A 24089-nucleotide genomic window follows, 5' to 3' on the forward strand; every position below is an offset into this window, starting at 1 on the left:
TCGCATGTCAAATTTGGGACTGCAAGGGTGTGCCTTCTGCATGACCAAACCCATGACGCCGTCTTTTGCATCATCTGCCGCTGACTGCATCCCTGGACGGGGAGATCTCTCCCCGCTCCATACGAAAGGACACTGTACTCCGTACAGCGTGGAAGACCACACCATCTGAATTATTTCCAAAACAACCCCTGAGCAGAAAACCAGGCATGGAGATCTATGCCCAATCACCAAGTTGTTTTGATCTCCATCTAATTAAATTGATTGAAACGCAACGGCAACACCCGGCGGTTCCACTTTGTGCCCAATAATCAAAAGGCTGCCATAGCCACACCCGCTGCTGTATGTGGCCCCGACTCGGCCGTTTCGGCCTGTGTTTCCAATGCGAACCCTGCTCGCATGATTTTCCCTTCAGCCTGAAGCTATTTCTGGCTTGATTCCTCTCGCCCAATCAACCAAAGAGGCCTATCAGAAGTCTTTTCACGCAGAGTGGTGCCCGATGCCCTCCGCCAATGTTTATATACCCTTGCACATCCTGGTCGCACACAACCTTTAAAGCCCATCTTTGTCTACTTTCTTTGGAAAATTTTTCTCCCTTTCATACACAAATTTCACTGTCCGTGCTCTGAGACTTTTTTTTCGCCTTCGAACCCTCTACCAATACTATGAGCCATACTCATCGAACTATTTCAAGAGACGTCATCACACCAGGTTAACATTCGAAACAAACACATTCCACACTCGTCGGGTGGTAAAACAAATTGACAATGACTTACTCTCGAACCTCGCGAAGGGTTCGTGTGCAGTGGCCTCCAGCGCCCTGCGTCGAAGAAGAGCCTCAGTCTTTATCGAAAGAGCTGCATGGTCTCTTGAACCTCGGGGAAAAGCCAGGGACCGAAGGTGTTCACTTCAGAGGTGCTATCGACCAGTATCCCATCCTGGTGACTCCTACTCCCCCTCCGCAATCGAGCTCCCCGGACAGTGTTCCAAGTGTGCCTGGGTTGGGACATATGTCCTCTTCCGATGAGAGCAATGGGCCAGCGACGCCGCCCCCAGAGGAGCCGGTTATACGGAACACAGTCAGGTTCCGAGATGAACAAACTTCAAAGCCTATTCCACTTCAGACTGCAAGCCAGCCCAAAAGCCAGCCTCAAAACCAACCCATTCGGCCCCAGCAACCACAGCAAACCAAGCGCGAGCCCCGCGCCCCCAGCGTGCAGCGCGAATCGCGGCCCCCTTCTCGTCCCCAACAAAGCACCACTGGTAGACCCATTATGCCAGTTGAGTATGGTTCTCACGCTTTGCGTGGAGAAAGTCCACTGGATCGCACCGGTCGTCGAGCTCCTGTGTCAGAGAACACAGTCGTGCCTCCATCCAAGCCATCTGTGGCTCGCTCAAACAGTGCCCGGCCTGCACCTTCGGTACCACGGCCACTACCAGAACGCCTCCGAGGTGAGACCAGCTCGGGATATCTGTCTGATTCGGCCACTTCTTCCAAAGCGCAGCACGTGTGCCAAGCGGACGCACCTCTTCAATACCCTATGCCCACGGTCCCTACAAATCCCGTGCAACATGGGCCCACCCTTGCAGAACGCATTGAGGAGAAGCTCAAACAGCGACATGAGCAACGAGACCCAGGGTCCATGTCGGACTCAGATGCACGCAAGCCAACCACAGCGGCCAAAATCTCCAACATCGCAATCCCAATTTTGTTCCCTCACCCGGCCCCAGCTACGGCACCTCAATCACCCACCCGGGATCCCCGTGTCCCGAGCCACAAAGCCCAACACGAGCCGCCCACATCGCGATCTCGGGCAAAATCGGTCACTGCGCCACCCGCTCGGTCGATGTCTGGAGCTCGTCCTCCCCCTATCCCGCGACCATTGCCTGAGATGATTGAGAAGTCCAAGCCAATCGCAAGCCTAGTCGCCGCAGCTCAAGCTAGCCCTGACAGGCCTGTCGTCCAGCCAGTCCCTCGGCATGAAATTCCAACCCAGCCGAACCCAGACAGGTCGCTGACCCAGCCCGCTGCTCGGCACTCCAGTGCAACTCGATCAAGTCCCGACAGATCCACAGTCAACCCTAGCTCCCGGCATCCTAGCACATCCCCTCAGCGCCCAAACTCGACAGGAATGGGCCTCTCACCGTGCCCTCGCACCATCGCGGTAGCCGGTTACCAAGACTGGTACACGCTCAAAGGCCTGACGCACCTTGACATCTGCCCATCATGCATGAGCCAAATTGCAAACTCGCGATACCGAGACTTCTTCATCCCAAGCCTAGCCAAGCCAGCCAACCAAAAGACCCGCTGCGCCTTCGCAAACGCCTGGACCCGTCTCGCCTGGGCCCAAATGATCAAAAAGCAACATGAAAGCCTAGAACTGCTCTACCAAATGACCCGTCCACCACCCGGAGCCCGCGCATGCCCCGGCCGTATCGTCGCCGAACAGCCCTGGTACAGGGTCTACGACCCAGAAACCGGCACAGACCTATCAAACTTCCATGTCTGCGGTAGCTGTGCACGAAACGTCCGCATCCTCATGCCCGCCCACCGCGACACATTCATCCAGAACCCTGAGCCAACAGAACGAATCTGCGACTTCATAACGTCGTCACCGCGCTTCGTGAAGTTCATCGATCTCCTCGATGCATCAGCTTCACGCGCAGAAGTCGATCGCGCCCGCCGACCCGACACACGCGAGTTCTTAAGCTACGCCAAGCGCAAGGCCTCTCTTCGAGACTGTCGGCGCGACAGACCGACTCTGAGCACTTGGCACTATATCCCGTCGCTGCCTGAGATGTGCGTGTGCGAAGACTGCTATGATGAAGTAGTCTGGCCGCTTGTGAGACTCCATCATCCGATTGCGCGGATGGTAACGAGTTCGATGCGCATTCTGCCGGGTGATGCGCCTGGACGGACGCGGGAGGCGAGCTGTCAGCTTTATTCGCCGCGGATGAGGGCGAAGTTCCGTGAGGCGGTTGTGAGGGATGATTATGGGATGTTGGAGACTATTGCTAAGAGGAGGATTGAAGCTGAGAGGAGATTTATTGATCGTCGGGAGGAGTTGCTTGAGGCTTCTGGGAAGGGGTATGATTGTGATGAGGAGATGAGGAAGGCGGTTGATGAGTGGAGGAAATGGGAGTGATGGTTCTTTTGTTTCATTTACATGTACGGACTGGGCTGTTTGTTTTGGCATGGGGCATTTGGTGTCGACTTGTTTGTATACTTGGAGCGCATTGGGGTCTGTATCAGGTCGTTTTGTACAACGGGGGTTTGGTTTGCATTGTACTAGGTAGCATAGCATAGCATAGCATAGCATAGGTAGCATAAAATAGCATATTTCTTTTGTCCATCAATATCTGAAGACCTACTAGTCTGAATAACCTTGGGAAAGTAATTGAACTCTCGATATCCCAACTTTTCTGTGGAAAATATACGACTTGAAATTACTTCCGAAACACTCCCGTACTCTATTTACATGGCGAGCTGTTCCTACGAGGATACATTCGGATCCGTTGAAATATGAAGCGAGATAGATTCACGTACCAATTGAACGTAATGAGTATGAAGATCCACGCTAAGAAACCCCCAACTCCCAGAAGATAATGCAAGTTATGTGCCAAGTATGAACGAAAACTAACCGACCAAGCCAACCAGCTCACCAGGCCAACGCTTAGCCCAGATAATAGCACGCGGAGGCATTCTTCCACCAACAGGCGCAAGAACCCGGATCTTCCCCTTATCCGCGTCAACGTCGGCAACATACAAGAAGCCCATGATACTGGCGTCGCGGACTTCAGCAGGTGATGCAGTAGAAGGAGCGTGGGTAATAGCCAGGAGGGTATTTGCAAGAGCGGAAGGTACAGGAGCGAGAATTTTTTTCAGAGGGACAGTGCTGTCACTTTTCTCGGGGGCGCTGACAGGCTCAGAGAAGGAACCAACCACGCCAGGAAGAGGAGCTGCGCGGTCAGGATCCTGTTTTGGTTCTGTGTAGTCATCTGCGCCGCCGCCGGGAAGGAAGTCTGTGCCGAGCTGGGAGGGATCGTAGTCATCCTCATCCTCGTCGTCGGCGGAGGGGGTGGTGTAATTATAGATTGGGAGAGTGGCGCAGTCAAGCTGCTGTGCATGGGGGGAGAGGGTGATTGCGGAAGCGGGGGATGAGGATGGCATAGAGTTGCCGAAGAAGTATGTGCGGATTTGAGACTCGCGGGTCGCCTTCCGGAAGGCTTCGTCACGGTCAGCGCAGCCGCCTGATTTGGATAGCTTGATGACGGAGACGTGCTCATCGAAGACGGCTGCCGTTGCACTGGAGCTGGGCTTGTTGTCATACTGCTTGGCTACAGTGCTGTAGAGGCGCTCTGAGCCCAGTACAAGAATTGTGGTGATTGAGAACTCGGTGACGATGTGGTTAATCAGGTCCATGCTGCCCGGCTTGTCGGAACCCAGGATTCCAGGAGTGTCGACGATGATTCCTGTTTCCCGAGCGTCCTCATCCTCGGCCATACGGCCAGTCACCGAGAGCGCGAGACGCGAGACGACTGGCTTGTATACGACGCCTTCACCATCTAGCGGGTTTTGCATCGGGTAGCTATACACCAGAGGTAGCTTGACGGGCACCGGACTGGGACCGGACATGGGACTGCTTCCCCAGCCATCCTCAACGTCCAGGATAGTTCTGAACGCAGTCGCAGTCAATGTGCCAGGCACACCGAGCATACCTTCTGTCGGATCGAGATTCACAACCAGAGGCTGACGGCCGATCTTCGTCGCATACGAAGTCAAGATCTTGGCGAGAGTAGTTTTTCCACTGTTCTCGGGACCAAGCAGTAGCACGCGTGGACCATCTTTACCAATTGACTGGGCCTCCTCGCGCATTGTCTCTAGCGCAAAGTGGACATTGGCGTATTCGACCATTGGCGTTTCCTCCGCTGTGTACTCGCTGTGGCATCCTCCGGCACCATGGCCAATCGCCGGTGAGACTCCATCCGAGGTGTGCTGTACAATCTCTGCAGCGCTAACCTCCAATGCGCAGCCATGCCATGTGAAGATTGCCGCCTTTGTACCAGAGAAGGTGTAGGTTTGCGACTCGGCGAGTTCTGTTCCGAAAAGTTCTGCTGTACCGTTGAGGAGCTGGGAATTGATTAGACAGGCACTGCGGTGACCGTCAAGATTGACGTGCTGACATACCTTGACTTTGATCACATGGCCAAAGGCAACCTCAAAGCGCCATTCTGAGCCTGGGGTCAGATTGATCTGCGACGGCGGTGCGGCGGCCTGCGATCGATCTTCTGACGGTTGGGTGAGTTCCAGTCCTGGGAGAGACATGATTATGACCAGGCAAGAACCTCAATGCAAAGATCGGAAAAGATTGAGGGAAGTCACTTGCATTGCGCGGAGCTGCGTGATGTCGATGTTTTTCCTGTTTGCATTAAGGTGCTCCTTATCTGCCATTGGCTCCAGGCTTGCCGACGTTTTGAGTCGGCCCCGCAGACCTCCGACTTCTATCTTCCAGAACTACGCAAGTCGTCAGTCTACGTCGCAGTTATTTGAATTTGTTTGACGTCAGTTTGGCATCTACCTCAGCTTTGAAAAGCCAAAAGCAAGCGGAAAACATCCATGGATAGCAAGAGTACTGATGTGAGCCTATAAAAAAAACAGGGTGAAACACCGAGTTCCAGGGTTGCCGTATGTACAAGGAAGTAAATAAGTAGTCCAAAAGAGAATACCAAAGAATATCACTATCATTAAGCAAGTCTTGGCTACATCAGGGCCGTTGCCACAGGGCATAGAATATGGGAAAGGGAAGTGGTATCGGGTAGCAAAAGAATTTGATCATAGGGGATGTGATCGGCTAAGCAAGTCCAAGACCAAATCTTGCAAAGGACGAGATGGGAGGGGGCTGAAGGGATGGGCAAGATATTAGAAAATTGTGTGACACAAGTGCAGTGCTCTCAGTATCGCCGGCGAGGAATATATTTATGGTAACGACAAGGGGAATTGGGATTCAGAAGCGAAAATGGGGGAGACTGGGTTTTCTGTCGCATGCGACAGATGGAAAACAAGGGAATACTTCTAGGCAATCTGGACTTTGGAACGAATTATCCATTATTTGCTTAGAAGAAGTAGGGGATCGAGGCACTATAGGCGGTGTTAGTATCAATCAAGTCATGCTCTTCGGAATCAGATCACTTACGCAAGAGCAAATGCCACGGAAACACCAATCATAGAGCGGTTGCGCACACGCTCTTGCTTGAGCTTGTTCTCGAGCACCTTGGCCTTCTTTGCCCGCTGAGCGGATTCCGCTGAAGTCTCCTCGTCGTCATCATCTTCGGGCTTGCGCTTCTTCGTCGCTGTGACAGTTGTCTCGAGAGGAGTGCCCTTAGCTTGTGATTTAATGGCGTCCTCCACCATATCCTTGGCCTTGGCAATCATTTCCTGAGTCTCGGCAGCAGACGGCACTTCAGGGAGGCTGATAGGCAGATCGAGAGAAACAGTGGGCTGGGCTGGCTGGGTATCCTCGGTGGTTTCGGTAACCTCCGCAACCTCAACTGCTTGCTCCTCCTTAATTTCATCCTTTTTCTTTTCTTTCTTCTCAGCCTTCTTCTTTTCCTTTTTCTCCTTCTTCTCTTCCTGGTTCTCCTCCTCAAGCTCAGCAGTAGAAGCTCTGGTCTTGCGGGCTCGAGGCTTCTTGGATGGCGATCCTGAGGACTTGGTTTCGGGCTCAACGTCGGCTCCCAGCTCGGGAATGGCATCCGCATCCAGGCCTGTGCCCGAGACCGAGATGTCTAGTGTGGACTGCAAGCTGGCATTTGCGGCACTTGTGGAGGGTGTGCTAGTGACATCCTTTGTGATACGAGTGGTGCGAGACTTGCGGGGAGACGACTTGCTGGGGGAAGCGGAGCGACCTCTGCGGTAGCGGTGAGTTGGCTGTTGGCCGAGAATTGGCTCATCGGCGGGCAGTTCAAATTTGGGAGGGGGCGTAATCTGCTTCTTTGCGCTGGCAGGGCTTTGGGCAATGTCGGTGGGGTCTAGCAAAGCTCGCACCCATTCGTACATCTTGTACTCCTTGGAAAGCTCGAGGGCTAGTGGAAAGTCAGCAGATGACAGATTGATTTAGATTGACTGGACATACCAAATGCGGGAGAGATCCACACATTGCCAGCAACTTCCTCCTCGCTGGTGTGCTCGCGCGCCTTCAGGTATTCGCGCTCACTCTTCTCCTCCTCAGTCTTGGCCCAGGGGAATGCGATCTTGAACATTCCAGTCGCACTGACAAAGCCATCTTTGCTGCGTCGCTATAGAATCGAAACCCGCGATCAGTATAAATCCTTCGTTTTGAATATACATATATGAATATGAGACGGCTCTCACCATCAAAAAGTAGGTTTCGGGCTGTTGCCCCAGACTGTGTGAGGGAAAGATCTCTGAGCCCTTCAGGTCCTTTGGCAGTGGAGCACGCAGGTGCGCGTACTCAAACACGCCCAGGTTCTCACGTTTGGTCGCATTTGAGGTTCCAATCTGAGAAGGCTTGACCGAGAGATTGGTTTTTCCAAGACGACGGCGCGTGAGGAGGTCCTCATCTGTTCAAAGAAAGGTGATTAGTGATGATCAGGAAATACCCACGGCGCATCGGTGTGTAAGCCAATGCGCAGGCGCGATGCCGCGACGCGACAGCCAAACATACAGGCAGGAGCAACCTCTGCGGCGATACAAGGGTTGAGATCTTTAGGGAGTGTGCGCGACATGGTGGGATGTTGAAGTGATGAAGATCTTTCGCGGTGCGAGAAGGGAAATGCGCCACGTAGCAGGCGCGACAAGCGAGCTAAAAATCAAACAAGAAATCCACAAGTCAAGATCCAGCAATAATGAGGTGAAATGCGCCGATAGTAGCCAGACGATAACGGGAAAAAAAGAGACCCAAGATAAAGAAGACAATTAGGAGAGAAGATGCGAGTCGCGAATAATTGCGTTGTTCTGAGACTTGACTCGTTCCGGTAAGGTCCGGTTTGATGCCGGTCAGATGGTGTATTTCTGCATGCTGATTGGACAATCTAGGCTATGTACTGTAATGTCACATCCTCAATGTAATCTATCCTGTTTTGGCGTGGCATTCCCATCCCTGTGGACTTCTCACACCTCTTCTTCTCTGACTTGTCACTGCTCACGTTCTTTGTTGATCTTCCCATCGGGGATATCTTATAGGTCATTTCTGACACTCATCAACCCCGAGAATATGACACTGCAGCTTGTATTAGCCCTCGGCTCAAGATCTCTGAATTGTTTGTTTACTATGGAGTACTATTGATTTCTTCTACCCCGTACATGTTTACGGAGTACTGCAAGTGGATATAGTATGTTATGGCAATCTTTTATCCAGGATGTTCCAATGCACCCACTTCTTGAGACTACCTGGCTTTCATCCCGCTTAATGGAAAGGATCATAATCAACCATGCTCCTAGGACTAAGGAGTAGACATAGAACTAACTATAGATATCTTCCAGTTCTTAGTAGATAGGGGGGCTTAGAGACCTTAGAACGAGGCGCATGATACTCCGTAGTTGTAATCTTCATTCCCCCCTGTCCCTAATCATAGACTGGAATCATTTATCTGATGCATTTTGAAACACTGATTAGAGTCCAGGTGTACTCCGTCGATGAGGCACGTAGCAGACCGTCCCGCTCTCAACGTGGCCGGTACGTACTTTTTTAGTTGCATGATCTCCTGAAACCCCACTCCATACTCAAAAGTTGGGGCCTAGATCGCCAGAGAGAGAACATCTTGCCTATGGCCATGAACAAAAGTAGGGCCAGTACAGTAGTATAAATGCAATGAATTCCAATGGTCAATATAACCGTGCATCAAAGCGCAGTACATGCAGAGGATCCGATTTCCATCCGAATAACCTCGCCCCTCTCCCACCGCCTTTCCACCCCACCAAATCCCAGGCGCTTGGATCCTAGCCTCTCTCCTGTCTCTCATTTGGCTTCTTTCTTCCTTTCTTCCTTCCTTCTTTCTTGTCCACTGTGAAGTCACACCACCCGACTCTCTCGCCAATCTCCAATCTTTGGTTCACTGCCCCACCTATCTAAACAATGGCCGACCAAGCAGACGATCTCGCCGCCACCAGAACCGAGGGGTTCAAGGTCGGAGAGAAGAAGACCATTGACGAGTACAACCAGCTCGGTAGGAAATTTCCGACCTCAGGGTGACCGCCAGTATTCCATTGACCCCAGACTGACATGCATGCATTACCCCACAGACAAGGACGATGAAGCCATGCAGCGCTGGAAGGCCTCGCTCGGCCTGAACGCCGGTGACCCCATCCACGAGCCCAACGACCCTCGCAAGTGTATCATCAAGTCTCTCGCCCTGCAAGTCGAGGGCCGCCAGGACGTGGTCATCGACCTGTCCTCCCCCGGCTCCGTCGAGGATCTTAAGAACAAGCCGTTCCAGATTAAGGAGGGATCCAAGTTCCACATCAAGGCTACCTTCCAGGTCCACCATGAAGTTCTGAGCGGTCTCAAGTACTTGCAGGTCGTCAAGCGCAAGGGAATCCGTGTCAGCAAAGACGAGGAGATGCTGGGCAGCTATGCTCCCAACACCAATGTCAAGCCTCTTTACGAGAAGATCTGTAAGTTGAATCCAAACCTGTCAACATCACAAAGAGACATATGCTTATTGCTATCAGTCAACGAGGAGGAGGCCCCATCAGGCATGATTGCCCGCGGACACTACAACGCCACATCCAAGTTCGTCGATGACGACGACCATACCCACCTGCTGTTTGAATGGGCCTTTGACATTGCCAAGGACTGGTAGACATGATTTATCTCGTTAAATTCTTGAGCGGTTGTTTGTTTTCAAAGCGTGATGAAGCTCCTTCTTTGATAAAACTGTTACAGATGCGTCCTATAAGGCCAGTACCTGGACCCCCCATTACATTGTTTATGCGTCATACCAAATACTATGTGTGAGATGTTTGATTTCAAATGCCAAGTAGTTTGTCTTCTGTATAAGCGCAGCCTACGCCGAACTCCTCTCTAGTGCCTTTGATCGAAAGAAAAAAAAAATCAAAATATTTGGATATGAACAAGAAAATGAAGACATGGGTATCACAAGAAGTAGTCAATCACTGGACTAGGGCCGCCATCCTGGTTCTGCTGGTGCTTGCCGAGCTGCTCCATCCGGTGGGCGTCGTTTTCAGGTGCCGCGTCGAAGATGTTAAAGTAGCGCTCTCCCCGATCGCTGACTTCGAGCACACTGGCCAAATTTCCGCACCGGTAGCAGTAATTAGGCGCACTCCATACTGTGCTTAGGCGATCATCATATAGAACTTGGTATCCCTCTTGACATAGCTGGTGTGCACGTAAAATGTGAGACATGCTGTTCACCTCCAAGAACTTTCGCACAACCTGTGCTCCAAATGTGTAGCCCGCTCCACGGGGAGAGAGGGAAAATTCATCCCGCTCTGTATCAGGATCAGACCAAACCAGGTCAGCCATTGGACCCTCGTGGGGTATCTCGCGGAAACGGTCAATGATCTTTATTTGGTCGATGGAATGGATGGACGGCGAGAGTCCACCGTGCACGCAGAAGATCTCGTTGTTGATCACGACGCTCAGGGTCAAAAAGTCGAACATGTCGGTGAAGTAGTGCCAGACGTTCGCGTCACCGTATTTCCGCGCGCACTCGGTGTAGAAGCCGTAGGACTGTGTGACACCGCGGGATTCGTGGTTCCCGCGGATAAGGTGTACTCGTGAGGGGTATCGTAGCTTAAGGCAAACCAGTAATGAGATGGTCTCAACACTGAAGAGGCCGCGGTCGACGTAGTCGCCTGCGTCTAGTTAGCAACAGTCACACCAAGAGCCACAATTGCTCCCGGGCTCTGCTTCAAAGTGTTTAGATGACATACCAAGGAAGAGATAATTTGTATCAGGGCAATGGCCGCCAATTTTGAATATCTCAATCATATCGAAGAATTGTCCGTGGATGTCACCGACAACCGTTACCGGAGCAGCAATGTGCACCACATTGCTCTCCTTCATCAACAGCTCCTTCGCCTTTGAGCAAATGGCCTCCACCACCGAGTCTGCAAGAAGCTCTTTTCGGTAGAGCCGGGCGATACATTCGTCAAGGTCGATATTGGCTATGAAGCGATAGGGTCAGCAATGTCCCCGCCGATCAAGATCTTATCACGCCGCGGGCTGGGCACATACTGGGAAGACCAGGCATTTTGGCGGGTGGTGGATACAAAGGAATCAGACAAGAGAATCGTACACCGCAGCGTGAGTTGCTATCATATGAAGACGTGCGGTTCGCGAAAAGGCGTGAAGCTCCGAGAGCAGAAAGTGTCGATCAGACGAGTACACAAAACGCTAAACGAGGGTGATGTGATGTCGTAAACGTGCTCGGTCGGGTATCAAATGGAGCTCAAGTATTGTTTCAATTTGACAAGCATTATGAACAGGCGATCCTCGACTGAGGGAAGGGAAGGTCGTTATCGAAGATCCAGGCACCAAATTGCGGGATGAGCTCGGACTGGCGCACCGATGCTCGGCTAGGGCCACACCGCTTTTGGGCCCCTGTTAGTGATCCTATTCAACTTGATCAACTAGTCAACCAACCTAATCAACATGCATAGCAAACGAGAGCAAATAAATCTTTCTTTCTTTTTCTTGCTCAGTGAGAACTTCATGGACGAGCCATCAGTACTACCAATTTAAACAACACAATCTACCCTCGAATCCATTTCCAGGCTTAAACGATTGCGAGATGTGTGATTGGTATAAGAGACCGGAGGAACTTCCAAGATCTGAGATATTCTGATTAACTATACTCTGCATAGTATGCAAGTTTTCAATTTGTCATCTCAAGTGATCTCCGTCAAGGACGGGGGTCCACCTTCAGTTGGTCCCATCGTGAAGTGGCAACCCTTCCATCCTTGATAACGCCCAGAACATGCTCCTCCACTTGATCCAAGATGGTGATATTTTCCAAAGGATTCTCATTTAATACCAACAAATCTGCGACAAATCCTTCACAGACTTGACCCAAGCGATCTTCCTGCATAATCAGACGAGCAGCATTGACCGTGGCACTTCGCAGGATCTGCAACGGCGTCAGAACCGAACTGCGGACCGAGAATTCCTTGCTTTGAGCAAAGTGCATTGGACCGAGAAGATCGGTCCCAAAGCAGACAGTGACACCGGCATCCACTGCCATCTTCATAGCCCTGAGTCCCTTCTCCAGAACCTCATCATTCTTAGCTGCCCCGTCAGCAGGCAGGAAATTCATCTGTTTCGACATGACATGTGCAATGAGTGTCGGCGTCAGGAAAACATCCTTCTCGGCCATCATCTTGGCCGTCTCAAGGTCAACAAGGTTACCGTGTTCGATACCTCGCACACCAAGCTTGATTGCTTGCTGAATAGCCTGTGGTGTATAGCTGTGGCTCGTGACGTATGTTCCCGCGTTCCGCGCAACAGTCACAATAGCCTTGATCTCCTCGTCCGAGAACTGCACATGCTCAATACGATCCGTCGGACTGGCAACGCCACCTCCGCCCATAATCTTGATGAAATCAGCTCCTTGGCGGAGCTCCTCGCGCGCGAACTTGTAGCATTCTGCAGGGCCATCGACGATTCTGCTGATTCCGGACAGCGATCCACCACAGCAGAGCTGGGCATCGTGAGGCCCGCGCATATCGCCATGCCCACCTGTCTGGGAGAGTGCGTAGCCGGCGATGAAAAGACGAGGTCCGGGAATGACACCCTCCTCTACTGCTTCTTTGACAGCTAGGCTTGCGCCGCCACAGTCGCGGATAGAGGTGAATCCGCGGTCGAGCATGGACTTGAGGACGCGTGGTTGGCGCAAAAGACTGATTCGCTCTGACATGTCCTTGTAGGCTCGTAGGTCGGCTTCGCCTGGTACCACGGCGATGTGGACATGGCAGTCGATGAGACCTGGGCATAGGTACTTCCCATTCAAGTCAATGATGGTCTCATCTGCAGTGTTTTCTGCCGGTGTGAAGGAGCCATCTGTAACGACCTGGGTGATTTTGCCTTCAGAGATTCGAACTGTGGCGTTGTTAACCAACTCTCCCTGGACAGGATCGACGATTGTTGCATTCACAAACACCAATGTTCGTTGAGGGTGAAGCTTCCAGGGCTTGATGATTCGGGAGGGATCCATTTTGTGGTTTGATGGAGCTTGAAATCTGGCGATATCGAGGTATAAAAACAACCAAGGACGATATCTGATCAGGCAACCAGATCTTTGAGGTAACACTGCAGGGAAAACTACGTAAGAACGATAAATCCGGAATTTCAAACTGGACGTGGCTTCCGGATACTCCGGATCCCTGAACAACACTGGTGCCCAGCCTCGGCTAATTTGATCTCGACTTTTACGCGGTACAATCCTCAAACAAGGCTCGGGTCGATATGCTCGAAGTGGGGACAGACGATCCAGCCGACACAGCCAGTCAAAAGCCACAGGCACCAGGAACAAAGAGATGCGATTGGCCGGATCGGCAATTAAGCTCATTAGCGAGAGCTTGGCGTTCTGATGATTCCCTCCCCCGCGTTCTTGACAGCAGACGTCTTGATTAGGCATTATGTTGAGAGAAAGCCAAGATATGGGGAATATCCGAGACACTGATACTGGCTGGGCATATCGCTTCGACTATCAACAATGCCCCAAAATCTCCGAGGCTGACGTTGCAAGGGACGTGCTTGGAAGTATAACCCGATGGGTATAAGACACTTGTATCATCGACGGACGAAAAGAGATTGCACCAGAATTCTACCACCAAGAAAACAACTGGTTGTGCTCGCAATGTCTTCCCCCGAGCGTGACTGGGACGAAAAGATGGTGCCTGCTCACACCAACCCTGAACCCAGTCCTCCACCCTCTGACAAACTACCTCTGATGCAAGCAGTCCGCCTCTACCCCAAGATTGTTGGATGTGCATTTGGTCTCGCCCTAGCTTTCCTTCTCACGGGGTACGACACGGTTATCCTCGGAACCATCACGGCAGTGCCATATTTCAAACATGAGTTTGGTGAACTATACAACGGATCATACATCATCCCGGCATCATGGCTATCAGTCTGGAGCGCTATTGGACCAGTGGGGTCGATGGTTGGCGCAGTCAATGCAGGCTGGCTACAAGACCGCATTGGACGTCGCTGGTCACTGGCTTTGAGCTGCTTCGTGTGTGCAGTTGGAATTGCCATCGCTTTTTGTTCCGACCTGCCAACTGAGATAAACTCCAGACGAGGTGCATTTCTCGTCGGTAGGACTGTTCAGGGATGGGGAGTTGGTGGTGCTATGGCCGGTGCCCAGACATATCTTTCCGAGACCGTTCCTACCTGTCTTCGTGGATCAGCGATGGCCCTCTCACCCACCTTCATGCTCCTCGGGGAGCTGATTGGAGCTGCTGTAATCTACGCGTGTGAGAAAAAGACCTCGGCGGCGTCTTACCTGATTCCATTCGGGACACAGTGGATCACCACCATCTTGCCTTTTGTCTTTGTCTGCTTCCTACCCGAAAGCCCGTCATATCTGCTTCGTAAAGGAAATCACGAGGCTGCCCATCGCTCCCTGACATGGTTTCATACTGATCGGGTCGACGTATCTCAGCTGCTTGATCAAATGCGCTTATCTCTTGCGCACGAAGAGGTGCTGTCACGGGAACTGACTTACGCTGATTGCTTCAAAGGCATGAATCGACGGCGGACAATGATTGTGGCTTTCTCTTTTGTTATTCCAAGTTTGTTTGGAGTTCCTCTCCTGGCAAGTGCCAGCTACTTCATGCAGGTTGTTGGGATGGCCTCGAGTCTGAGTATCATTGTGCTGATACTTGGGATCGTTTTGGGCCTTATTGCCAACGGAGTCGGTATCTGGCTCATGAGTCGCTTTGGTAGACGTCCATTGATGCTGAGTACTTTGGCGGTCACTACTGTTATCTGGTTGAGTATGGGAATTGCTGGATGCTGGTCGGGCAAGATTGTCATTTGGTATGCCATGACCTCCCTTTTTCGGTTGAATATTTGGCTAACGCATTTCACAGGTATACAGCGGCTTGTATGATGGCAGTCGTTGTAGTTTGTGGTCTTGGCGCGTGGCCTGCTTCGTATGCAGTCTCGGGCGAGACCTCGTCTCTTCGTCTCCGTGCAAAAACCCAGGGCATTGGTGTTTTGTGCTATATGCTGTCTAACGTTGTTTTCAATCTCATTCTGCCATATATTTATAACACGGATGCGGGTGATCTGAAGGGGAAGACAGGTTTCGTTTATGCAGGCTTGTGCCTGGCGACCTTCGTTATCACATGGCTGATTGTCCCTGAGATGAAGGACCGCACTGCACTCGAAGTTGATACCATGTTTGAGAATGGTCTGCCCTGCGCAGATTTCAAGAGCTGGAAGCCCGAGATATTGCCAGGAAAGGACCAGGATTGAGGAGAGCTCTGGATCTATAGTCATGCACCAGCATATGCAAACTGCAGCTTTCTTAAAACCAGCGCTCAGCAGTATTAAGACACTTTCATATAATTTTTGGATCGGCTGTATGTTCCAAAGGCAGTATTTTCCCCATGTCTTCCATCATTTTAACAGCCTTTTGTGGAACATACTAGGTACCTAGGTAAACAACGCGATGGAGATTACACCAAGATGCCCAGGTGCCTGCTTGTTCAATATTTAGAAAATGGAGTATACATACCACAGCCGTTCGATGACGTTGCAACATTTCAGCCGCAAGACCCTTACGGGACTTGGCATTCCTGAACCCATATAAGCAAAGTGATTTGCCCTGCTTTCTTACCTGCTGCATACACCTGCAGACCTCTCATAATCTGGGACCTCCAAAGTCTCCATATACATCCATTATGCAGATTCATCCCATATACCAATGCATCAACTTGACGAGTAAGTCCCGGAGTCACTAGCAAAATGTCACTCAGTCGACCGTCATTCCAGTTCTGACAAAGAAAAGTGTCTACTCTTGTGGTCACAGTGCCAGGTGCTACAGCCAAAATAAGCATTGTGCTTCTCGGAGGCTTGATTCAACTTCTCATCTGTCAATCCTGGAGACTTGGTTTTTCTTTGCCGCGCCCTATCCAGAGAATAGATGATGCGTGGACGCGCTTCGTTGACAGATATCCTCTACTGTGGTGGCTGGGTTCCACCAGTGTTCCCATCATAGGGACATTTATTGTGCTTAGGATCATGCGAGATGGTCCATTTACAAATCGCAATATTGAGGGCACTCCCATTACCGTGAGTATACGTGACTCGATGGCTGAGACCACGTTTACTGGAGCAGAGTGTGCTATACAGGCAAGCATGCTATCGATGTTTGAAAGGGGCATTGCAGAAGGGTTGGATTTTGTGGTTACAGTTGGTCCGCCCACGAACAGTGCAACCTCCACGCCCGTCATGTAGCCTAGGTAGTAAGGGTCTCCAGGGCTGTCGACAGCATTGTTACCGGGAGATATCTATACGTACCTTCAGGTAATACAGGAGCTCTGAGCACATTGATGTGATATCTATGCGCATCAGCTAGCTAGAAAATAAGGATGTTAGCGAAATACCCAGGTGTACGCAGAAAAATTATATTTAAAACTGAATAGAGATATAGACATAGAGATTGATAGGATTCCAAGGCTGAACTAGGTAATGGCAACATAAAGCAGGCTACGGATTGCCCAAGAGATACAGCTCAGAGTAGCGGACTTTCTTTTGATTATGCGCCTTTGCCCAATTGAATAGAAAAGCACAAATGAAAAGAAGTAGAATGATAAAGGCGGTGATTAGAGGTCCGAATATGGAGAACACAGTGAAGCCATAAGACGCAGATTGAAATGCCTTGTTGTGTTCCAGGGCGTTGGTCGCAAGCCCAACCTGCATGGCACTCAATACGACAGCAATGTAAAGGGTTCCGCTAGCTAGCCAAGTAAAGTGGTCGTGGAAGAAAGCACTATACTGATTCCATCGAGCCATATATCCGCGCAGAGGTGTTTGGTAAAGAGCGTATATCTTGTTTAAGCGACTCAAGCGTAACTCGCCGTGGATGAAGCGGTGGTCAATGTAGGGGTATATATTTTGCGTATCTAGCTGATCGACGAGTATACGCCAGGCGGGCCATTCTACCTCTTTGGGCAGCAGATGTTTGTCTTTGGCGATGAAGAAATCGCTCTCATGAGAGAGCAGTGCAGCGTAAGAGAAGAGGAAGCCAAGCGCTCGTCGTCGAAGTACTCTACGTTTGCATTCTTGTTGAGTGACAGCAAATCCTTCCCCTTCGATAGAGCATTTGCACTGCGGCTCACAACTGAGATATTCAACCCAGAATTCCGAATTTAAGAGAAAGCGTGGGAGGGGTTTGAGGAAAATCCGGCCCGTCATCCATACTAGATGCATGTCCATCTGCTCTGTGATGCATATTTGCCGGCCTAACAAGAGCTGATGGTGTAGTGCGCGTGGCGGTAAAGGTAAACCAGCTATCCAGAGCCACTTTTGAACACGGGCGAGTCTGTCTAAATTGAGCTCTTTCTCAACGCAGGCAGAAATGTTGTGAGCTGCAGGTACCAAGTTACCGAGCTCTCCGCGGTGTAACGCAGGCAAGAGAGACGAGAGCTGGTCAGGGCTGTCTTGGAATGACTTGTTATCGGTGGAGCTTCCATGATCGAGGATCCGAATCGAGAATGGAGGAATCTGTAATGAGAATTGTTAGCTCAGATATTTTCAGCCGCAGAAGATACGAATGAATCATACCTGAAATCTTGTTCTTCTCATTCTGGGCTTCTTGGGAGGAACCTCAACCAGTCCAGGTAATGACTAGCGTAGCCCTGAAAATCACTTGAACAACAGGCGCTTTCGGTAGCAAATTGGTCTCAATGAGTGGGAGTCGAAGCAGAAAAGAAGGTCTTTTTCTGGAACCAATATGCCTGTTTCAAACTAGTATGTGGCTAAAAGACAATTTGACCCAGCCTTGCGCGGGTACTCGCAGTGACGCAAAATCGACGAGTCAAAGGGAGCCAGTGATTGAGCTAGGGGACAGAGTTATTACGGAATACGGAGTATTTTCCACATTGACAATCGTTCAAGGGTACCTACAATCTGTTTGGACAACGGACCAGCTCGATTGGTTACATCCCAGGAGCACTTAGAGCACAAAGATAGGGCTTGTTTTTTGACGGTCTGCAGCAGTCACATACTCGTACCACAACGTGATTCTACGTACAGATTAGCTAGAGTAGGACTATATTCTCTCTTGACATTCTACGAGCACGGAGTAATTGTCTGTTTTTTTTTTTTTTTTTTTTCGCAGCCCCCTCTCCGCTGGGGGGTTCTGTACCGTACATCTACACCCGGGCAAAATTACAGGCAAACGGAGTACACAGCGTGGGAATACATTTGCTAATTGGCCCAGGACAGGCCTGTGGGTCTTACGGTCAAGTATTTTTAGGACATGCGTATGGATTTGTATGAGTGTTTGCAGATCCTTGGGGTTTGCACAGAAGCAATTATGTATAGTTGCCTCACGCCAAGACCTTGGGGTACAATGAGCACGTCAACCCATGGATGCAATTGGATAGCCACCGGCCTCATACCGAGGTCTGTAAGAACTCCAGCCCCAAAATCCACATTTATTGTAGGATGTGTCACTTTCTGGGGTTACGGAGTACATAGACCAGAGCAGCTGAATTGTGATTTGTTATGGGGCACCAGGCTGTGAAACACCCAGGAACGCCCCAGAGCCTCAGGAGCGAGCAGGTAGTACGGAGTACTCCGTATGAGGCACTTGATCGAATGTATACTGCTTCTCCTTGATCAACTCCATCAATTGTCTAGAAGCTCTCACATCGTCATACCAGCCATGGTCTCACAGAGAGACATACTCATTGCGAAAATTTTCGCAGGTGTAGTGTCACTGCTCGTCTCCTCATTCCTCATCTTCAAGTTAGTGCGCGCACGATCACGCAGGAAAGCCAAGGAGGCCTCGCGGAAGCTTCCTCCAAAGAAGATCCCAGGAAAGCAGGCTCCTCAGAAGAGAGGCCCTCTCAGCAAGGTCCCCGGAAGGAGAGCATCCAGCGCAGAGATCAAGAAATGGTACCGAGGGGCGATAGACAAGATTGTCACTGCGCGTCTCCAGCGAGAATGCAGCACTACGTCGGGCGAGCCAGTTTTCTTGTCCCATTATATCAGCCAGGGTCAATTCCGTCATTGGGTTCTACATGTTTATGGCCACAAGTATGAGCTACGTCAGGTGGCAAACAGTGACTTTGACTCTCAAAAAAGTTACGAGGCAGTCATTGCTCCGTCCGGATTCAATCTCGAAGAATACCGACGATCGGTCACTGTACACTACTCTCCCGAAGTTGGCAATTATTTCTACAGCATGATAGGCTGGACCAAACTTTCCAAAGAGGAGGTTGATCATAAATGCCGTCGGGTCTCAGGAAACTTCGGAGGCTACGCTCTTTTAACGAACAACTGTCACGACTTCCTTCAGCGCCTTGCAAATCTCATTGTCACCACTAAAGCACCGGATTGGAAATGGTTTCGCCGTCATGCCGTTGGCGGATATCAGTATATGGAGCAACCGCCTCTTGGGTACGGTGTCATAAGCGCTGTGACGTGGTCGAAGCAGCTGGAAGAGACGAAGCATTATCTTGGTACGGATGAGCAAAAGAAGATAAATGACTTTATCATTGTACTCGACCACCAGGTCGAATCCGATTTAAAGCGGACAATAGGGTTTGTGATTATCGGCACAGCGGCTCCGACTATCGTCTATGATAAGGTTGTCGGCGATGGACAAGACGACATTGGGGAAATTGATGGTAATGGAAATCACGACAGTGGTGGCGGAGATGGCGGCAACGTTGGATGGGCATGTTAGCTCGGCATCATCAACATAGACTCGAGGAGTTGGTTTAATGGCAAGATTCGAAAGTGCCTAGTGACCTAGATAGACTCCGATGCCTGAGTTCTTGCCTGATCATACCTTGAATCTCTTTTTTTTTTGTTTTATGGTACTATTCCAGTCGTGTCTAGACACAAAGGCGAATTATCATACGAATGAACAAGTCGAAGACTGGCAGATGAAGCGATCAATGCTCTGGGTGTGCAAGAAGGCGAAATGAGATAAATGAGCATCAAGAAACACTGGAATTTCTACTCTCTCCCAATCAAAAGGGATATGCATCGATACTAACTCGGTTGAAGGCATATCTCCTGTCCAAATAGACTGTGCCAATGGCCAAGCCCTCTCCCAGTGACCCATATCATTGCTCAAGGCCGAAGTCCTCAGCCTTGTTCACTTGGTCAAGACACAGACTAGGGTCCACCAACGAGTCGTCTTCCCTTCCCGCATCTTGGTGGTCGGATTGTCCCTGATCTTGAGCCAAGCTTTCCTCGGTCTCATTCTTGGTCTGTGTGTTTTCGAAATGGATCCAGCTTTCCATCAACGCCAACCGTGCATCAACTTGGTCATACTCCCTGCGCAGGGCACGTATCTCCCGGATGATCAATTCAAGAACCTCCGGCGTGCCACATTCGTGTGCTTTCTCCCTAATCTTCTCGATCTTCTCCTCAATACTGGTGGTTTGAGACGCTGCCATTTCGGAGGCCGTGGTTGTCTCAATTGACAGCTGGGCTTGGGCTTGCCTGGCAACAACAGACGCAAAGTCGAGATTGGACTGCACATTCACGGTTAGCTGAGTTTCTTGAACAGCAGGATTCCAGTGCGTCAAGATGTAGATGCTTGCCTGCGAAGAAGCAGAGGATTCTGGTGGGGTCAAGTTCACCTCACCAAGGCCGCGTCGCTTCCGCTGGCGTTTCGGTCTGCCCTCAGTGCCCTGGATTTCTTCTGAGCGACTCTCGCGAGAGATCATTTTGGTACTTTTTCTAGCCATCGATGTGAGACTGGAGATTGGGCTAGCTTTGACGAGTTGAGAAAGAGTTGTTTTGAGGGAGCTTGGAGGAGGCAAGATGTCAGTTTGGACAAGAAAGGAAGGAGGGTAGTGGGCTGGCTTTGGTGCTTTTCAGTACATCGCGTCGGATCTTTCGACACTCAAGGTCTTGATCTTTTCGTTTTGTTTAGTCTTGTTCATGTATTGGCATATGATTTCATTGTCTCGTTTTCAATATTGTGAACATACACTCTATATCAGTTGCTACTTGACATAGCATTATCATATGTTTGTCTGAGACCAGACTCAACCAAGTAACTGCCGGGCCTCTTTATTCACAGCTTCTGTTTCAGAGTCTGTTTCTTCTTCGTAGTCCTCTTCAGATCCAGATTCGCCAGACTCTTCATCTGAGTCTGTTTCCTCCTCAGAATCGGTTTCTTCTTCGGACCCCGATTCGGACTCTGTCTCAGTTTCTTCCTCTTCCTCTTCTTCCTGGAGCCACTGGTCAAGGGTCTTCTTTCCAGCTGGATCGACACCGATCGAGGCACCATTGCGATTGCGATTCGGCATAACCGTTGACTGGTGCTCGCGTAGCGCTCGGTCAAGACGATCACCTGCGGTCGATGTTGTTGTGGTGGATGATATATCGGGTTTTGTTTCATCGATGCGGAGACTAGGATCGGGCTCCTGGCCGGGCACCACCCAATCTGGCAAGTTGCTATAGCCTGGTAGGCCGAGGTATCCTGCTTCCGGGCCCACGACTAGCGTGGCAGATCCAATGAGGAGATCCTTGCGTGTCTCAGATGGGCTTGGAGCATGGGGGACGGGTTTGGGTGCGAGGAGGAGAAGGTTGGCGAGCTGTACAGACGAAGGCGTTTCTAAGAGGTTTTTGTAAAGGCGGGCGCGATCGCGAAGGTCATAAGATGTGTCATAGCGCGCGAGAAGGAGTATGTACCGCCACAGGAGGGTGATTCGGTCTTCCGTTTCTTCTTCCTTTGCTTCTGGTTGCTCGGATTCCCCTTCCCCTTCTTTGGCAGACTGGTCGGCATTCTCTTGGCCCTCGTCTTCGTTATCAGCCCATTCGTTTGGATACTCTTTAGTGGGCTTTTCGGCTGTTTCTGTCGGCGCAGGTGCTTCTGGCTTCTCCTTTGGTGGGTTCTGCAACAGGTGATGGAGGTACACCTTAGCACCCAGAAGCACGATCTGCTGCTTGACTATTTCCGTCTCATCTGCGAATCCCTTGATCAATATCCGCAGCACGTCAGGCGCGATATTGTTCTCTGGTTCAACGCCGGCGAATTCGCCGATGAGCCAGATGATAGTAGCTCGTGCGTCTGGATGAGTTGTTGTACCAAGGTTCTTAACAAGCTGTAAGACTGTGCTCTTATGCGAGGTTTGGTCTTGTTGAATCAAGTGACGAATGACGGTCAATGATTCTGAGACAAGGTTACCGTCCAAGCTGGAGATCTGCCCCAGCAAAATGCGCAAGCACATGTCTGCGGTGCTTGTATCCCCTTGCGCACAACGACCGATGGCCCGGACGCTCTCTCGCACTAGCTCAGGGTCTGTACCCTTGGAGAAGTGCTCTAGCTCGCTGATTATCACACCCTTCCAGTGCTTTCCGCAATGCGGGAACAGAATCGTCAGGACCTCCAATTTGAGGCGCCATATGTGTGGCGGGTCATTAGCGTGGACGAGGAAGTGCGCGGTGTATTTGGCGAATGGCTTGGGAATTCTCATGGCCACGGCAACAATGTTGAACAACGCGATGTGCTGCATGTCTTGCGGAGTCCGCATGAGCGCCACAAGTGGTCCAACTGCTTCGGCAATGTAATCGGGCGAAGCAAGGTACAGATAACAACGAACAACGCTAACAATGACTGCCGAGTTTCGGCTCTGCAATAGAGGTTTGCAGGCTCGAAGTAGGAGCTCAAGGTCAGGATCTGTCACCTGCACTTCATACTCCTCGCTGGTGTCCTGGCTTGCCTGTTCATTTTTCTCGTCGTCGTAGAACGCCACAGGTGCTGATGATTTGACCTTTTGAGTCCGGCGGGGGAAGCATTTACGCGCATAGAATGTTAGCAAGCGGAGAGTCGCCAGCTGACCCCATTCATCCATATCAGCCAGCTTCTTGACGAGACTGCGATATGGCTTGTGAATCAGGTCCAGCTCGTCGGGGCAAAGATCCAGGAACGCCGCCACTGCGGGGCCAACAACAAAGTACTGGGAGTCGCCTAGTAGAGTTGACAGATACCCCGTGAGCTGTGGCAGCGTATTCGGATCTAGACGGTAGCACTTCGGGATAGCCAACGCAGCAGCCTTGCGAACATGCGGGCTCATATCTCCACAGCCCCTCTTGATAGCCAGTGACACGATTTGGCTGATCACCGGAACCCGAATCCCAGACATGGTGCGGAGGGCCATGACTCGCACCTGCGGGTTCGAGTCAGTCAGCGACTTCTGAATCGCGTTAATGGACAGCAGCGCCAAGTCCGGTTCGGCCTCCGCATGATGAACCAAGTAAATGTAGACCAGTTTCTTGACTTCGAGACTGGCGCTAGCGACATTCTTAACGACGGCCGAAAAGAACGTGAGAGAGGGTTCGGAGCGGTACATCAACTGTTGCGAATTGGGTCAGCCATTGAGATCTCTTATGGTGCTTAAACGCGGTCCTACCGAAATGACCCTCCGCATTCCATCCAGGACCTCCCGCTCATGGCGGCTGTCAAGAAGCTTCTTGATGTGTGCGGGAGTATATGTTTTCGAAGTATAGTCGGTACTTGAGGTTCGGTTGATAGCAGCGGACTGGGCAGCCTCCAACGTGAGCTCTCGAGCTGTAGCAGTCACGCGCGATGGTCAGTTCCGGCCAGATGGAGCACACCGCAACCCATTTGGGACCTGCATACCTGTTTCCAGCATCGAGGATATCCTGGAAATCGTTTCCATGTTTCCAGTTGCAGAGGACCCAGTCCAACGTTGAGTCGGGGGTGTAATGTGGGTGTGAGGAGGGGGAGGAAAGGCGGAGCTGCTCCGCGGAAGTGAAGTGGATGATGCCGCAATTTCGCCCGCCTTCGATTTGCACCGTCCGGTTCTTTCCCAGTCACAAATGTTCAACGCCGATTCTCTACAAGTTCTTTACAAGCGAAAAGTAATGAGCTGAAAATGAAATAAT

General features: G+C 50.9%; 11 protein-coding genes across 11 annotated transcripts; 4 read left to right on the forward strand and 7 right to left on the reverse strand.

Annotated features, from left to right (window-relative positions):
* Positions 1 to 764: 764 nt before the first annotated feature.
* On the forward strand, positions 765 to 3143 carry N7506_010109 (uncharacterized protein; the record flags this gene model as incomplete). The annotated part of the gene is made up of 1 exon (XM_056959402.1): positions 765 to 3143. One exon carries the CDS (start codon positions 765 to 767, stop codon positions 3141 to 3143), a length of 2379 nt encoding a protein of 792 aa, XP_056808792.1.
* Positions 3144 to 3634: 491 nt separating this feature from the next.
* N7506_010110 (cleavage polyadenylation factor subunit CLP1) lies at positions 3635 to 5323 on the reverse strand (the record flags this gene model as incomplete). Its single annotated transcript, XM_056959403.1, has 2 exons — positions 3635 to 5128; positions 5186 to 5323. 2 exons carry the CDS (start codon positions 5321 to 5323, stop codon positions 3635 to 3637), a joined length of 1632 nt encoding a protein of 543 aa, XP_056808793.1.
* Positions 5324 to 6111: 788 nt separating this feature from the next.
* On the reverse strand, positions 6112 to 7743 carry N7506_010111 (KilA-N domain-containing protein; the record flags this gene model as incomplete). Its single annotated transcript, XM_056959404.1, has 5 exons — positions 6112 to 6136; positions 6192 to 7080; positions 7131 to 7293; positions 7370 to 7578; positions 7683 to 7743. The coding sequence occupies 5 exons, from the start codon at positions 7741 to 7743 to the stop codon at positions 6112 to 6114; spliced, it is 1347 nt and encodes a 448-aa protein (XP_056808794.1).
* Positions 7744 to 9092: 1349 nt separating this feature from the next.
* Positions 9093 to 9819, forward strand: N7506_010112 (rho GDP-dissociation inhibitor; the record flags this gene model as incomplete). The annotated part of the gene is made up of 3 exons (XM_056959405.1): positions 9093 to 9183; positions 9260 to 9631; positions 9689 to 9819. The coding sequence occupies 3 exons, from the start codon at positions 9093 to 9095 to the stop codon at positions 9817 to 9819; spliced, it is 594 nt and encodes a 197-aa protein (XP_056808795.1).
* A 293-nt stretch (positions 9820 to 10112) lies between these two features.
* N7506_010113 (serine/threonine-protein phosphatase) lies at positions 10113 to 11232 on the reverse strand (the record flags this gene model as incomplete). The annotated part of the gene is made up of 3 exons (XM_056959406.1): positions 10113 to 10840; positions 10913 to 11146; positions 11217 to 11232. The coding sequence occupies 3 exons, from the start codon at positions 11230 to 11232 to the stop codon at positions 10113 to 10115; spliced, it is 978 nt and encodes a 325-aa protein (XP_056808796.1).
* A 651-nt stretch (positions 11233 to 11883) lies between these two features.
* N7506_010114 (metal-dependent hydrolase family protein) lies at positions 11884 to 13191 on the reverse strand (the record flags this gene model as incomplete). The annotated part of the gene is made up of 1 exon (XM_056959407.1): positions 11884 to 13191. The coding sequence occupies one exon, from the start codon at positions 13189 to 13191 to the stop codon at positions 11884 to 11886; it is 1308 nt and encodes a 435-aa protein (XP_056808797.1).
* A 624-nt stretch (positions 13192 to 13815) lies between these two features.
* Positions 13816 to 15461, forward strand: N7506_010115 (uncharacterized protein; the record flags this gene model as incomplete). Its single annotated transcript, XM_056959408.1, has 2 exons — positions 13816 to 15020; positions 15074 to 15461. Coding segments are annotated over 2 exons (1593 nt in total), but the record flags the coding sequence as incomplete, so codon positions are not given.
* A 1236-nt stretch (positions 15462 to 16697) lies between these two features.
* On the reverse strand, positions 16698 to 17795 carry N7506_010116 (uncharacterized protein; the record flags this gene model as incomplete). Its single annotated transcript, XM_056959409.1, has 2 exons — positions 16698 to 17714; positions 17775 to 17795. The coding sequence occupies 2 exons, from the start codon at positions 17793 to 17795 to the stop codon at positions 16698 to 16700; spliced, it is 1038 nt and encodes a 345-aa protein (XP_056808799.1).
* Positions 17796 to 18879: 1084 nt separating this feature from the next.
* Positions 18880 to 19905, forward strand: N7506_010117 (uncharacterized protein; the record flags this gene model as incomplete). Its single annotated transcript, XM_056959410.1, has 1 exon — positions 18880 to 19905. The coding sequence occupies one exon, from the start codon at positions 18880 to 18882 to the stop codon at positions 19903 to 19905; it is 1026 nt and encodes a 341-aa protein (XP_056808800.1).
* Positions 19906 to 20290: 385 nt separating this feature from the next.
* N7506_010118 (uncharacterized protein) lies at positions 20291 to 20899 on the reverse strand (the record flags this gene model as incomplete). Its single annotated transcript, XM_056959411.1, has 1 exon — positions 20291 to 20899. One exon carries the CDS (start codon positions 20897 to 20899, stop codon positions 20291 to 20293), a length of 609 nt encoding a protein of 202 aa, XP_056808801.1.
* A 324-nt stretch (positions 20900 to 21223) lies between these two features.
* On the reverse strand, positions 21224 to 23863 carry N7506_010119 (AP-3 complex subunit beta; the record flags this gene model as incomplete). The annotated part of the gene is made up of 3 exons (XM_056959412.1): positions 21224 to 23536; positions 23594 to 23751; positions 23824 to 23863. 3 exons carry the CDS (start codon positions 23861 to 23863, stop codon positions 21224 to 21226), a joined length of 2511 nt encoding a protein of 836 aa, XP_056808802.1.
* Positions 23864 to 24089: the final 226 nt, after the last annotated feature.

Source organism: Penicillium brevicompactum, assembly GCF_028827555.1.
Source record: "Penicillium brevicompactum strain IBT 35665 chromosome Unknown utg000006l_segment0_segment0, whole genome shotgun sequence".
NCBI lineage: Eukaryota > Fungi > Ascomycota > Eurotiomycetes > Eurotiales > Aspergillaceae > Penicillium > Penicillium brevicompactum.